Source organism: Tursiops truncatus, chromosome 9 (assembly GCF_011762595.2).
Source record: "Tursiops truncatus isolate mTurTru1 chromosome 9, mTurTru1.mat.Y, whole genome shotgun sequence".
Taxonomy (NCBI): domain Eukaryota; kingdom Metazoa; phylum Chordata; class Mammalia; order Artiodactyla; family Delphinidae; genus Tursiops; species Tursiops truncatus.
In genome coordinates, this window is record NC_047042.1 from 47,943,487 (window position 1) to 47,960,027 (window position 16,541).

A 16,541-nucleotide genomic window follows, 5' to 3' on the forward strand; every position below is an offset into this window, starting at 1 on the left:
GGGCAGAAGACCTAAATAGACATTTCTCCAAAGAAGATATACAGACTGCCAACAAACACATGAAAGAATGCTCAACATCATTAATCATTAGAGAAATGCAAATCAAAACTACAATGAGATATTATCTCACACCAGTCAGAATGGCCATCATCAAAAAATCTAGAAACAATAAATGCTGGAGAGGGTGTGGAGAAAAGGGAACACTCTTGCACTGCTGGTGGGAATGTGAATTGGTTCAGCCACTGTGGAGAACAGTATGGAGGTTCCTTAAAAAACTACCAATAGAACTACCATATGACCCAGCAATCCCACTACTGGGCATATACCCTGAGAAAACCAAAATTCAAAAAGAGTCATGTACCAAAATGTTCATTGCAGCTCTATTTACAATAGCCCGGAGATGGAAACAACCTAAGTGCCCATCATTGGATGAATGGATAAAGAAGATGTGGCACATATATACAATGGAATATTACTCAGCCATAAAAAGAAACGAAATTGAGCTCTTTGTAATGAGGTGGATAGACCTAGAGTCTGTCATACAGAGTGAAGTAAGTCAGAAAGAAAAAGACAAATACCGTATGCTAACACATATATATGGAATTTAAGAAAAAAAAATGTCATGAAGAACCTAGGGGTAAGACAGGAATAAAGACACAGACCTACTGGAGAACGGACTTGAGGATATGGGGAGAGGGAAGGGTGAGCTGTGACAGGGCGAGGGAGAGTCATGGACATATACACACTAACAAACGTAAGGTATATAGCTAGTGGGAAGCAGCCGCATAGTACGGGGATATCAGCTCGGTGCTTTGTGACCGCTTGGAGGAGTGGGATAGGGAGGGTGGGAGGGAGGGAGACGCAAGAGGGAAGCGATATGGGAACATATGTATATGTATAACTGATTCACTTAGTTATAAAGCAGAAACTAACACACCATTGTAAAGCAATTATACCCCAATAAAGATGTTAAAAAGGAAAAAAAAACAAAACAATAAACAAACAACCCAATCCAAAAATGGGCAGAAGACCTAAATAGACATTTCTCCAAAGAAGATATACAGACTGCCAACAAACATGTGAAAGAATGCTCAACATCATTAATCATTAGAGAAATGCAAATCAAAACTACAATGAGATATTATCTCACACCAGTCAGAATGGCCATCATCAAAAAATCTAGAAACAATAAATGCTGGAGAGGGTGTGGTGAAAAGGGAACGCTCCTGCACTGCTGGTGGGAATGTGAATTGGTACAGCCACTATGGAGAACAGTATGGAGGTTCCTTAAAAAACTACCAATAGAACTACCATATGACCCAGCAATCCCACTACTGGGCATATACCCTGAGAAAACCATAATTCAAAAAGTGTCATGTACCAAAATGTTCATTGCAGCTCTATTTACAATAGCCCGGAGATGGAAACAACCTAAGTGCCCATCATCAGATGAATGGATAAAGAAGATGTGGCACATATATACAATGGAATATTACTCAGCCATAAAAAGAAATGAAATTGAGCTCTTTGTAATGAGGTGGATAGACCTAGAGTGTGTCATACAGAGTGAAGTAAGTCAGAAAGAGAAAGACAAATACCGTATGCTAACACATATATATGGAATTTAAGAAAAAAAAATGTCATGAAGAACTTAAGGGTAAGACAGGAATAAAGACAGACCTACTGGAGAACGGACTTGAGGATATGGGGAGGGGGAAGGGTGAGCTGTGACAAAGCGAGAGAGAGGCACGGACACATATACACTACCAAACGTAAAATAGACAGCTAGTGGGAAGCAGCCGCATAGCACAGGGAGATCAGCTCGGTGCTTTGTGACCGCCTGGAGGGGTGGGATAGGGAGGGTGGGAGGGAGAGAGATGCAAGAGGGAAGAGATATGGGAACATATGTATATGTATAACTGATTCACTTTGTTATAAAGCAGAAACTAACACACCACTGTAAAGCAATTATACCCCAATAAAGATGTTAAAAAAATAAATAAAATAAAATGCCTATATGAAAAAAAAGTGAAATTAATTTTAATAAACACATTTAATTTAATTCAGTATATCCAAAATATTATCATTCTGACATATACCATGATATTTCATATTCTTTCATACTAAGCTTTTGAACTTTGTATGGATTTACCATAATTAATCATACTTAATCTCATATATATTTCACATTTACCGCACATCTGAATTCTGACTAGCTACATTTCAAGTGCTCAATGGCCACATGTGGTTAGTGGCCACCAAAATGGACAGTCTAACTCTAGAGCCATATGCACGCAGTTAATCACTTTTACATCTGATAGTTCTATGAACAGCTGAAAACAGATGTCAACCGAGGCTAACCATTCCCAATTACTTGAACCACTCTCCATAACGCATGCTTTCGAGCCCCTTCAAGACTGGGTCTGGGCCTACAATGTTGAGACTTGGTTATATTTAAACAGTAAATACAACCATTTAAATTGAATTTAAACACTATCAGAACAATTTGCCAAGTTTCTACCAATGTTGGATTATTACAAATTTCATGTAATAGTTCTCCCAAGTTTTTAAGATATTTTAAACCAACAGAAAAGTTGCAAGAATAGTACAACGAACAACTATTTACCATGCTGAACTATTTAAAAGTATTTGCAGACCATGTGTCTGCAAATTTAGACCATCATCCCTAAATATCTTAGCAAGTATCACCTAAGAAGAAAGAACAGTTTCTTGTATAGTTCTTATATTATCATTATAATACCCATGAAATTAAATATAAATAAAATAGTATCTACTGTATAATCCATATATGAATTTCCTTCATTGTCCCAGTGATATCCTTTATGATTAAAAAAATTTTTTTTTCATTTAGGAACCTTGAACCAAGAATCACACATTGCATTTAGTTTTCATTCCGCTTTAGTCTCCTTTAATTCGAATTGTTTTCCTTTTTGTCTTTCAGGAGTCAAGTATTACTTACAACAAAATTTTAGTATTAAAAGTGTATTGAGAATCCAATTTCATTAGAATTAATAGGCTGACTGCTGGTTCTCTTCTTTTTCTAGCCCCAAGTATCTTCCCTTAAGACCTTTTACTAAGGTCCCTTCATGGAAGTTATTTACAAACTCTCAAAGGAGAAAAAGCCACAATGGAACACAAAATCATCTACTGTATATACCTAACTTGCTGCACTCTCTGTATTTAATTCACAATATTTTATTCATATCTGATATAAGTTATGTTTAAAAGAATGTTTACACCAACAATTGCAATCTACCAGACCATCTGGATTATTTTAATAATTCTCTGTAATTTTTGACATAGCTTCTATTTTACTATAAAAACATGGCGCAACTAAAGTCTGACATATTTTACTCAAAATAAAAAAGCATTAAGATTAGGTAATTAAAATAATCATGACCATTAAAAAGTTTTTAATGAGGGTAATCCCACAAATATCCAAGAATCAAGTCCTCAAATACATTATAACCCATGCTAATAATGCTTTGCCAGTGTAGATACAGGTAATTTTTAACCACAAAATTCTATATAAACGAACAGGGATATGTTAATTAATCATAACTGATCTGTTAATGAAAAGTATGTCCTTCCAGAATATAGATGTTTTTAAACTGTAACTTAGAATGTATTGGGATATAGTCTAAGATGTATTAGAATGCTAACTTGAGAAATAATTATAATAGAATGCCAAATTGCTTTCATCCTTTTATGATCCAAATCTTTTCTGGAATCAATGAGTTAAAGAACTGAATCTGCCATTAATTCTTTCTGATTTTTTTTTTTTTACACAGTACTATTACCCTTTATATGTCAGCAATTAATTATGTCTTAAGTGGCATTCTCTTAAAACAAAACCCTCCCCCACCCCCTTCAAATTAAACTAATCTTTCTTCATATGTCAGAGATATTTCTATGATTCAATATTCATCTTTACTTTTTAGAAAATCTGCTAAATTTATCCTACAAATTCTGAACTGGGCTTATGAACTAATTCTTACTATCTTCATCTCTCCTTGCTTTGGATCTCTTTTATTGTCTTGGTTCTTCCACAGTTACCTGAATTCACTAGGTCCCCTTCAGCTGCAGTGTCACAGGAGTTTTACTGTTGTCACAAATATACATATCATAGCCATACAATTTCAGTAAAAATTATACCTCTTCCTCTGCCTTTTGCCCTTCAAACGAGCCATCCATGAAATCACCAGTAATTTTTGAAAATAATAAAGAGGCTTAATGAAGAATAACGTTAGTATTTTCTAATTGTTAGAGATATCTGAAAAACCCTAGTATTATTCATCTTCTTAACTGCTGCAATGGAAATTTCAAAATACTCCTTTCTGGGCAACACTCCCCTATTATCTCAACATTGACTCAATGTTAAATGGAATCACTGATTCTATGTTAAGTTACTGTTTACAGATGTGTGCTTTATATAAGCAAATAAAGCAATAAAAACCAGTTCAGTAGTTCCCAAATTATGAAAGAACTTGTTAAATTTTTAAAACATATTTTATAGAAATCAGTTTGTACCTTCCCTATAAATAAACTTGTGTGAAAGTGGTTATTAGATATCTAGGTTTACTCTTAAAAGCTTGTTTTAAATGTATGTAGCTGTATGTTACAATTCTGAACACATTTTTTCTACCCCTACCAAATCCAAGATGTCCCCAAATCATGAGAATCCAAAGTCTAAAAGACATAAAAAGACACCTACGGCTAAGGGAAAAATGATTTTGTCTAGGTACAGAGGGCACTAGGTGAGCAAAGGAAGGGTCCTCCATCTCATGGAAGTGGTAATACTTATGAAGTATGGCACATAATACATGGTCAACAACAGCAGACCATGGGTATCTGAGTACTCTGAATACTGGGGCAAGAGAGTTCTAAGTTTTTAAACTTTAAAAATATAAAAATGGTTGGTCAAACTTCCTAACATACAGTGAAGGATAGAATATAAAATATAATCATCTAATTTGATTTCTTTTAATAGTAACTTGCCTATTCTAAATCCTTTGCAATTAAGTATCATCTAGAAAGTTTCTTGATAACTTTAGTTGTTCAGAAGGACATGAAACAATACCCTTAGATTATCAGCTGTTCCTACTACCTTAAAATTAAGGCAAAGTAAATACAAATTATTGCTTTATCTTTTAAAAAATAATTATTTTGCTTTTAAGACTATACATTCTCAAAGAGTCAGATGGTAGGAGAAAAATGGGAAGACAGAAAAACTGGGTGGGAAATAATAAGGGTCTCCAAATGGTAGAGAATATAAAACACAAAAGAATTGGTGCCCTTAAGGAAACATTAAAGTGACATTATTTCCTATATTTTCAGAACTTAAATTCAAAATACTTACTGTACTTGCTCCAGAGATATGATAAATCAAAATCACAAGTTGCATCCAGCCTTTCCATTCATCTGTTTGTTCTCTATTTAACACTTTAGTCTGTGTAAAAGAATCAAAATTTGCTTTAAAATTCATCATGAAGCTATTATTTGGACAGTATACATTAAATATGTTAACATTTTTCTCATAGGATATAAAGCTAATGCTTCTTTCAAAAGAACGTTGGGGGAAAATCAGTTAAAGATTGTCATTTTATTTCTTGATAAAAGAGATAATAAAACTATTTAAAGTATAATATGAATTTGAAAATGAACATAAAAGAGACTTTAAATATTTACGTTGATACTTACGGTTTTATATTAAGATTACTTTTAAACTATGACAGATATGTTTGTAAATCTAAAAAAATGGCATTTAATAATTTTCTTTAAGAGAATCTTAGAATTTCAGTTAGAAAAGATCTTACAGTTCTTTTATACTTTATTGTGGAAAAAAAGCTCCTTTATTATACTTTATTTTCTCTAGAATATTCCCACTGGAAATGAAGAACTGATTAATCATCCTCATATGAAAGTTATGTCTTACAATAGAATTTATTAATTCAAATAAATGACTTATAAAGGAGTTATATTAATATTCTGAGCAATTACAGTAATACTAAAATAGGAATTCAGAATATTGTGAACAGTGCCCACATTATTATGTAAGTTCTAATTTGTGTGTACATGTCTGACTATATAAACATATAAATATAAAAAGTGTTTATTAGTATAATTATATGTTTTTAACTTATAAATGATAATAGTATCTCATGTTTGAAGACCATTACAAAATTGGGAGCACCTCAACTTTCTCCATCCTCAAGCAGGCAAAATGACACCAAGTCATGATATCTTTTTCACAGGTCATTATTTTCCAACTTTTCAACAATCTTTATGAAACTATGAACTTTCTCCAAACTGTTTCAAAAAAGCAACAGTTAAGAGTCCACTAAGTGAAGTACAGCTGCAATATTCCTTCATCCTCTTCTATATATGTAAATGTTTGTATATTATGGCATGATAAATGATATTATTTCATTAATCTACACTTTGTAATGAGATGAAAAGGATAACATGAACTAAAAAGAAAATGACTCTTACCTCCTTAGTATTTTCATTGTAAAATACTCCCAAAACCAAGATGTAGATAATTGGAATAAAGAAAGTTGAATGTGTATAAAATTTGTTTTCCTTCATAAATAGATTTGCACGGTCACACATATAGAAATAAGCCATGATCAGGCCAAGTTTGCAGAAAGACTGTAAAAGTATTCCTAATGGAGACACAGGGGGATTGATAATATTTTTCTTTTCTTCTCCACTTTCCAAATCAGTACAAGGCTTATTCTTCCGATGAGCGTTATGATGAATTATATAAAAAATTAAATATCCAATAATAGATAAAGTGAAAAAACAAGCAGCTAGCTTCTGTAGGAGAGTAAGAGGAGGCCGAGGTTGACAACAGGAACCATCTACAGGCTTCAAAATCCTATTGCAATACACGTTCATAAGAATCATTGCACTCTGTGAAAAAATCAAGTTATTTCATTATTATCTTGTCAGTAATGTATTTCCCATTAGATTTTCTCCTGTGAATACTACCGTTTCAGCACTAAAACCAAAATGCTTTTGTACTTTTTGCTACCATTTCCCAAACACTGATGTAAATAACGGTATTCCTTCAATCTGTAAATAACTAGTTCAGGGTTTTTCCAACTTCTTGGGTTATTAACCGTAATGAAAAATTCATTTTATAATGTGACTCAGAACACATATATGGGAAACAATACCTACCCTTACTACTTGGAATGCGTCTGACTTTTTTCCATTCTATTCTTTAAAAAAAGAAAAAAAATGCTGATTTCATGGCTGTTAATGGGCTGTGACCTTTGGTTACAAAAATACTGACAGATGTCAAGGACCAAAGAAATTTAATTAGCAGATTTTCAATACAAAAGATACCAAGATACTTAAGATAGAGTCCCAGTCTTTAGATGTGAAAAAAGAATATAAAATAACTGCCACCAAAAATAATTCTTAGCTGACAGTATTTATAATATGCCCTTCATTTGGTTTACAGTTTATGGACCACTTAGGATTCAACAGTTTTAAGATTTCTAATTTTAAATGAGGTGTAGAATCTTCAACATGGTTTCATTATAATAAAAATATTCTAGGCAAGCTGCTAAGTATTTCTAGTTGAAGGTTCAGTCAAATCTAGTTTATGAAAACTGTATAGTTTAGGTACCCCTAGAACTCTTAAGATGATTATATTATTTAAGCCTAAAACATTCAAAGTACTCAGTTATTTAGAAAATCTCATTCTCTTAGCTCTGAGACTTCAGGAGACTCTGAGCCTGGAACTCTTGCAGATACTAGCCTACAAACTCCATCCCAAGGTTCTTAACCAGTTCCAGGGAGTCCACAAAGCCCTGAAAAAATATGGAGAACTCTGTGTGAGAGAGAGAGAGAGAGAGAGAGAGAGAGAGAGAGAGAGAGAGAGAGAGAGAGAGAGAGAGAGAGAGAGAGAGAGTGTGTGTGTGTGTGTGTGTGCGTGCGCAGACACGCATTTTTCTTCAGGAGAGGAATACAACCATTACTTTTAATCAGATACAGGGTTATGTGATCCTCAAAAAGGTTAAGAACAACTGCTTTATAAGAAAACAATAACTCTAAGTAACATCTATTGTACTATGTGTGAAAATTTATAATTATGCAGCTCTCTTTTGTACTTAACCTAAAATCCTTTTCCACTCATCAATCTGGATTTGTTCAGTATCTACTTTGTACATTGAATCATGTTTAGGGTATCAGAACTAGAAGGAAATAATAAAGATCATTCTACATATTAAAAAAATGTGCTCTTCACAGAATTTGTTTTTTTTTTTTTTTTTTTTTTTTTACGGTACACGGGCCTCTCACTGTTGTGGCCTCTCCCGTTGCTCCCGTTGCGGAGCACAAGCTCCGGACGCGCAGGCTCAGCGGCCATGGCTCACAGGCCCAGCCGCTCCGCGGCATGTGGGATCTTCCCGGATCGGGGCACAAACCCGTGTCCCCTGCATCGGCAGGCGGACTCTCAACCACTGCGCCACCAGAGAAGCCCTTCACAGAAGTTTAATCTTGTAAATTTAAGGTTCAAGGCTAAGAGAATATAAAGCAGTAGTTTTCAAACACGAGTGTGCTGAGAACTTACAAGCTTTATATGAAACAAGGGATATTAAAAGAGTAACTAGCACTCACTAAATGAAGTCGCATTTCCTCCCTTCCGTAACTTTCTCCCTTAGAGTATACTAAAACTCTCACTTATATATTCAGCTAAGTGATGGAAAGCAAAATTATTTCTAGATCTATGTTTAGACAGAATAACTGCAACTAATTAAGACTGCAATTAAATTATTTGTTACATTACAGTGACATACAGCTATAACCAATTAGATATTACAGTCTGTACTGACAGACACAAGAATTCTTACAGTTTCTCTGCTTGATTCAGGAAGATGTAAGCCATCCAAAGATTCCATGATGGTTTCTTGAGCAATTAATTTGGAAACACTGAACATCTTAACATTCGATTTAGAATTTCTGGTGCTGCTATTCAAAATACTGATTGCAGCTTCATTGTAGGCATCTATCTTCTCATTAGTGATCATTTTCCTATTTTCACTTAATAGATCTTCATAAACAGGATCTGCACATGAAACATATTTTTTTAAATACCCTTAAAAATCCCTACTGGTAGAAATTATAATCATGCAAGTTAGTTAACTGCATTTCATATTTTGTTGTTAAAGTTCAGAGAATTCCAAGCACTTAATAATTCATTTTAAAATAAAGTTGGCCAAGGTTTGCAATAGATTTCCTATCCTGTATTCAATTTTTGAATCAATCCATAACCCTCTTAAGGTTAAAGAACTTTTATACCTCTTCTCTCTTAGGTACATAGCTTTCAGGAAACATTTTTATGTTCTAGCATGTCTTAAGAGTTTAAAAATTTTGGATGCTGGGTTATAGCAGGTAACCAGAGTTTAAAACTGGATTATGGAAGATGGCCTAATTAAGAATAGCAGCCAATCTTTTTTTCCTCCTGTTGCTGATTCATTTTGCAAACTTTGTTCACACAATTAGGAGGTAATGTTATTAAGGATCGAGGTCTTTTATCACTTACCATAAATCATTTAAATTTAACTTTTTCCTCACTTTAGTAATAGAAAGGTTAACAATGAGTCTGTAAATGAAATAGGGATTTTGGAAGAGATTATCACCACCGTGTTGTTTCTCTCAGCTTGACATTAAACTTGGAAACAGTCATAAGAGTTTCTGACAAACAACTTGAATTGCTAAAATACCCAAGGCATTTCATATTGTGCTAGGCATTAAATAATGGACATTCAATAGACTCCTGAAATGACTTGACCTAATGTCAACTTTCTCTTAAAGAATTTCATTACCAAGTATAAACTAGCTGGTTTGAATTTAAATATATTGTCGATTCCAAAGAATATTTACTTCCAATGAACCTAATATTATGAACCAGACAATTTTTTCTCTATTTCCCAATCACAATAAGTATACTTGGTAAGAAATTAAAAAATCAGAGGCAAACATCTTATTTGCCTTTAGGACTTATTCTCTTTGTCATACTCTGCAGCTGTTCTACCTGCTAAGGTTCCTTGGAGAATCTCTTTATTTATTATTAATTTTTTTTTTACTTATTGTATTTATTAGTCTGTCTATTCCTTAAGTTCAAAACAGGAAAGCAAATAGCTCAAATTTATTCTAATTTTTCAAACCTTATTTCAAAATTTATTCTCATAAAGTAGTAATTCTGCTTCTTGAAATAGAAAATAGAAACCTATACCTCAAAATATATACAAAATGACATTTTTCATTACTTATCCCTTACCTTGTAAGACCCAATACACATCACTAGTCTTTGCCAATTTTTCTAAAAGTGGTGCTATGGAGGTAATGTTCATTTTATATTGGGAAAGTGCTTCGTTGCTGCCATTGTGAATTTTAATAGACCACTAAGAGGAAGTAAAAATTAAACATTAATGATTTGTCACAGAAAAATTAAAGTATATAATTTCCTCTGTTGTAACAAAGGTTATTTTAAGATAATTCCCATTCTTATTCAATATTAGAATAAAGTATGGTCAAATTATTTCATGAAATATATGAAGGCAGTTATAAAAAGCTGATATAAAATTAGACTTTCAATGTATAACGTTCAAGAAGAATGTAATTTTAGATATAAAATAGTATTGACATTTACCATCAAATTTCCTAAGTTCATTCAGATCTTTTAAAAAAATTATCCATCTAATTAATAGAAATAGGAATTAAAATATAAGTATAATCAAGAATTCTATATAACATAAGTTAATTTTTTCTTAGCATGTTAAGTATGAAACAAAAATCATTATGTAAGAATACAGATAATAACTTACTGTGGCAGCTCCTGCTACAACCACATGGGGCTTTGCAACAGAATCCTGAAGAAAGAAAAATCTTTATAATAGTGTTATATTCAGTTCAGGAAATTAACGCAAGTAATATCCCTTAATTTTTTCCCTTAAATTTAAGTTCTTCTTCCATTTAAATGCATTTTAATTTTCTAGGGTTCCTTATCAGATTCTTGTTACAACAAGATGGACACCCCATGCCTAAAACCTTACATGGTTATATGACTATACAGGATGGCATGAGGCTTGTATGGCTAATTCTTTGGTGTTCTTTAAAACAAAAACAAAGACAAAAAAACACTACTGAAATCTAACACAGTCTGAATTCTGAGTAAACTGTGTAAAGCTCTAGTATATTATGTCAGCCAATTAAAAAGTATTCTTGGAAGCCTAAAGGGTATACAGTTTAAGTGTTAAATAAAATGCAGTGCTCTAAAGAAACATGATATTTTGGGAAAGCCAATCTAGTATGTATTTAACAGTAAACTGATAATTATTATAGACCATAATGTGGAAAAAAATGAGAAATTTGGTAAAGATCCTCACCTAGTGCAAATTATACTATTAATAATACTATCAGTTATATAGTACTTAGTAATTTACTAAGTATTTCTCTTAAATTAGCTCATTTTAATATAGATTCTTGCCACTTGTTAGATAGGCAGGAAGATATTATACATATCTTATTAAAAAAAGGCGATAGACTCAGAAAGGTTTATAGCTATTGCTGAGGCCTGGCAGGAACAAAGCCAGAACTTAAGTCTTCCGACTACTGGGTTCAATGCATCTTCCACAACATAGAAGATCTGATAATACAATCATGTGCACAAGAAACAATTAAAAACAAGAAATCAGAAAAAGTCCAACCCATATATAAAAATAGAAATGACAGTTACTGTCTCATTATGAAGGTAAAACATGCTCAGTGGAGAAAACTATGAAAGCAGAGAAAATAACAAAATTAATCTATTTCTCGTCAGAGATATTCCAGTTTCCAGTCTAGCATGCTCCATTTTACATTGCTCCTTTAGTGAAACTTTCCTCATCTGTAGGTGGCTCCCTTTCTCACCCTTCACAGTGGTTATCCCAAATCATTTTTTCCTTACACAGGTCCCTCCTGTCCTCCTCACTTTTGGCATAAAGCTTAATTCTCGAACTTCACAGAGAAAACAGAATTCATCTGGCTTGTGTGCTCTTGCCTTCCTTCCTCCATTCTTACAACTTTGTCCATATGCTCACCCAGTCTACCTTCCTCTGACAGGAGAGTAAACAAAATATGTTCCTATTCTGCTTAATGGCTAACCCATTGCTCTGCATTTATACCTCCTCCCTTTTTACTTCTGGAGCTATATCCATAAGTTATCTCCTCAGACCCCTGAATTATCCATTTCATCCTTCTCTACTCTTCTTTCTTCCTTCAATCCACAAAATGTTAAATCACCTTTATCCTCAAAAAATGCTCCTTCAATCTCGTCTCACTCTCAAATTCTTCCCGTTCACACTCTTGACCAACAGATTACTTGGAAGAGCATTCCACTTTCACTATGCTAATTTCTATCTCTCTCATTTATGCCTCAACTTACCATGTTTTGATTTTGAATTAACCATTCATTAAAACTGCCCTCAGAGCCCATTAATGAACTCTGAATTGCCAAGTCCTGTAGTTTCATTCTACCCTATATAGTTCCTAAAGTGACACTATCCACTTTTTAAAACTCTTTCCTTCTCTGTGTGATATTAGTTATTCTTCTTCTGCTTTTCCTCTTACCCCTTTTACTACCTCCTCTCATAATCTTTTTTATAGTTCCATTCCTACACTCTCTTCTTTAATCTATACTTGCTGCCTATTCAATTATTTCTATTCAAGTCACCTCAAATATCAACTCACTCCATACAAAGACTCCCCAAATCCATCTAAGTAGCTCAGACTTAATGACTACTGTTCACCTACAGAATTAAATCTAAATTGCTGGTTTCCTTAATTACCTATATCTGCCACTCACCTAGAAGCTCTTTGAGGAGAGGAACTCTGTTATGTTAACCAGGGTATCAACGGTGTTTAGCCTGGTGCCTAAAATATGGCAGCTGATTTATAAATATCTGTTGGATAACAGTAGAGTTGTTTAAATTCAACTTTGCTTTTATGCCTGTAAGTCTATTTCAGTTCATAAGTATATCTTTCTAATCCACTGTTCTTCTAGAAATATTATCTTCTCTGTAAAGCTTTCTTAGATCCTCACACTACTCTAAACCACCCTCATCCTAAGTGCCTCTATCCATGGTGCTTTCGTAGTTCTTTGTGCTCAGTTCTATTGTTACCCTTCATATTATCATACCTTTATTCATAAGAAAGTCACTATCTACTAGATTGCACATTCCTCAAGGCCTGAGACTGGGGCTAATTCCCAGTCACATTCCTAATACCTAGAACAAAGCTAGTAATAGTACATACATAATAAAAATATACAACTTTGTATTCTCAGGATCTAGCAGCTTATTATGGAAATATTAAAACATAAATATATAAATACATGCATACATACATACTCTTTGATTGAAACCAATGAACTAATCAATCTCAGGTAACTACATGGCCATCTATCCAAATAAGTTGAATCTTTCCTCTCCCCCAATAATCATAAGGAGTTTTACAACAGAATCTAAAGCTCCAAAAACTAGTGTTAGCAAATTATAAGAACAGAAGATCTGAATATGCAATACATCTCCAGGTTAGTAAATAACAAAGGCTTTTTGTGATCTTGCCTGACTTATAAATTATATTACACTGATGTTTGTTTAACTGTGAATTTCTACTACTTTAATGGATATACTTTCAGGTCCAGCACAAAGGTAAAACACATGTTTAAATCATCTGAAATACACTCATAACATTATACTTCTGGACATTTAAAAACATATCAATAAAAACAAAATTATGTGAGATCCCAATTTTCCAGAAAGTTGAATTCTAGAGTTGTCTGCATGTTTGTTTTTTGAAAACTTAAACATTTTCTTAAAGAAACAAAGTTAAAAATGTTGACTAGGTTCTCACTGGATCCTACCAAAGTCTGTTTGGTTGCCGTACTAAACACTTATTGGGAAAAGAAGCAAAGAAAAGTATCATTGCAACACAAGTAATTAAGCAAAACAAGGTCAACAAAATTGAATATTGTTTTATCCATCCCAAATGCAAATACCTTTGGAAAAGAATACAGGTTTAAATAAAGGACTGATAAGGAGCTATATGGAGAGACTGTGGAAGTTCTAAAGTGGACTTGTGAGAAGTTAGGGGTTTTCTGAGGTTAACAGCATACTTGCCTTATATCTAATTTAACTCCAAACATTACGAGCCAAAACAAATTAGGCTCAACTTTTAAGTCACAAATATAATGATAAAAGGGAAGAAAACAGGATATTAAAAAAAAAAAAGTTTCCTGAAGTTATCAGTACATGAGTTTGCAGAACAAAGTGGACAAATGCTCAAGAGAATGTATATAGTGCTAGAAAGATGATCTGAGTTTGAATTAACTGAGCTACAACAGTAACAGAAAGTTTTAAATCAGTAAAGTGTGGTATAAGCATAATCACCATAGGGTTAGAATGGTGATAACAGAGGCATTGGATCAAAACTTTGTTCTCTCAGTAAAGTGATAATCAACCCAGCATGGTCGAAATCAAAAAGGCTGGTATAAAGTACAGGAGAGTGGGACAGGTGAGTATGGGAGAATGAGTTTTCAAAATGTGATTGCTCAAAACCAGCAAGGCCTATATTTTCAAATACAGACCTCAGTCCACACTTTGATACACTGTTTCATAGAACCATTAACCTCTGGATGCCACAGAAAATCCTAAAAGAGAAATGTAAGAAAAGAAGTCAAAGAAAATATTGTATGCACCATTCAAAATAAACTTTAACATATCTCTTATAGAGTACTTAAAAGTAAAACACTACCTTATCTACAATATCTTCATCTCTCATCCCATTTTGGTAAGAGTCTCACAATAGTTCTCCTTATGTCCACTTTTGCTTTTCTCTAAAATATTCCCCACATTTTAGTCAGAGTAGTGTTTTAAATTTTTAAATCTGATCTTGCCACACCCCTGCTTAAGTATTCAAGGACTTTCAATCAGTTGCCCTGAGAATAAATTCCAAAGTCCTTAAAATTCCTAAGAAGTTGCAGGATCTGGCCTCTGCCTAGACATTCTGTCTTTTCTCCTGCCATTTTCCCCCTTGCTAAGTGTCCTTTTGGTTCTCATTCAGCTCCTGCAATGCTCTATGTGCTCCTTTTTCTCCAGGGCTTTGTTCCTGTTCCTTCTGCCTATAATGCTCATAAATTCTCCCCCTAAGCCTAACTAGCTTGAGGCCTCAGTTAAAACATTATTTCCTCAAGGAGAAAAACTACTTTTAATAATTCCTTGTTCTATACATTTCTAATGCCCCACTTTTTCCTTTTTGCTATCCTTATCCCATGTTTAATTGCACGTAGAAAACTATAATCACTCATACACTCCATTAGATCTAGGACATTGTTGTCTTGATCCCCATCTGTATTCTCAGTATCTAGAAGTCACCTGTGACTGGGAATTCAAGAAATTAATATATGTTCTTTTATGAACTTTGATCCTAAATACACACTGGTTTCAAATTAACGTACAAGATTATTTTTTCCTGGATAAAAATCTGAGAGACCAAATTTTCTATGTTATTACACAAAATAGTGCACACATTTATGAAATTATCTTACTCTACTTATCTACTCCCAATACACTGAAACACATTTAGCACGTTCAAAGCATTAGCTGATCTGCAAATAAATTAACCAATGAATAGTTTCAACATTATAACATTTAGCTTATTGTTATATGAACTTACCACTTTAACTGATGCAGTCTTGTCTTCAAAAGGAATGTTTTCATGCTGCCATAAAAAAGGGGGAGAGACAACAGAGAAATATTAATGTGTAGATTAACTGTATGTAAATAATTCCTCCTTTAGCTGCTTTTGTTGACTCATTTATACACCATATCCCAATTAACTGCATTCAACCTGAAGGGGAAAAGACCTGCATAGACTGCCAAAAAATAAGTGATATTAAACTGTTTATATGTGATCTTCAACATCTAAGATGTAAAGATAAAACTCCAACTATGAATAAGCAGGTATGTGAAAATGCCTATGTAAATTATCTTTTTGCCAAGCTTCCCATGATTCAAATTTAATCCTAGTATTATTATCTATGGTAGAGACTGACCGCTGCCAATGTAATATGGCTAGATGTAATATGGGTCATTTCCAGGCTGAAGTTCGCAGGGAAATTCTAGTCTCTGCCTTAACCTGATACAGAGACTGATGAGGCTGAATGTCCCAAATGGTACAACTAGAAAATAGTAAAAATTCCAATAGCAAAAATCGCTGAATGACTGCATGGAGCAAAGCCCCTTGCCAAACCACCTAGGACAAGCAGTGCTAAGTATTAAGATTGTAGCATGGTTTGCTGCTGCAGCAACATCTAGTCTATTCTCACCAATATACTAGTACAGGCCCTGTCTAAACAGGAATGGACATATATGACTCTAGTTTATTGTAGATTTCACTTAGAAGACAGTAAATAGTCCAGTTGTAGAAAAAAATTAAAAATTAAAATCCAGAGACTACAAGTGTTC

General features: G+C 33.6%; 1 protein-coding gene across 2 annotated transcripts in view; it reads right to left on the reverse strand.

Annotated features, from left to right (window-relative positions):
- Positions 1-16,541, reverse strand: part of CASD1 (CAS1 domain containing 1) — a 77,198-nt gene that overhangs the window by 36,626 nt on the left and 24,031 nt on the right. For both annotated transcript variants that reach the window (XM_019927557.3, XM_019927551.3), the window contains exons 4-10: positions 15,751-15,795; positions 14,663-14,725; positions 10,863-10,907; positions 10,316-10,439; positions 8,886-9,100; positions 6,514-6,936; positions 5,381-5,470 (exon numbers count right to left, since the gene is read on the reverse strand). In XM_019927557.3, the coding sequence (XP_019783116.1) occupies positions 5,381-5,470; positions 6,514-6,936; positions 8,886-9,100; positions 10,316-10,439; positions 10,863-10,907; positions 14,663-14,725; positions 15,751-15,795 (1,005 nt within the window). The remainder of the gene's footprint in view (positions 1-5,380; positions 5,471-6,513; positions 6,937-8,885; positions 9,101-10,315; positions 10,440-10,862; positions 10,908-14,662; positions 14,726-15,750; positions 15,796-16,541) is intronic.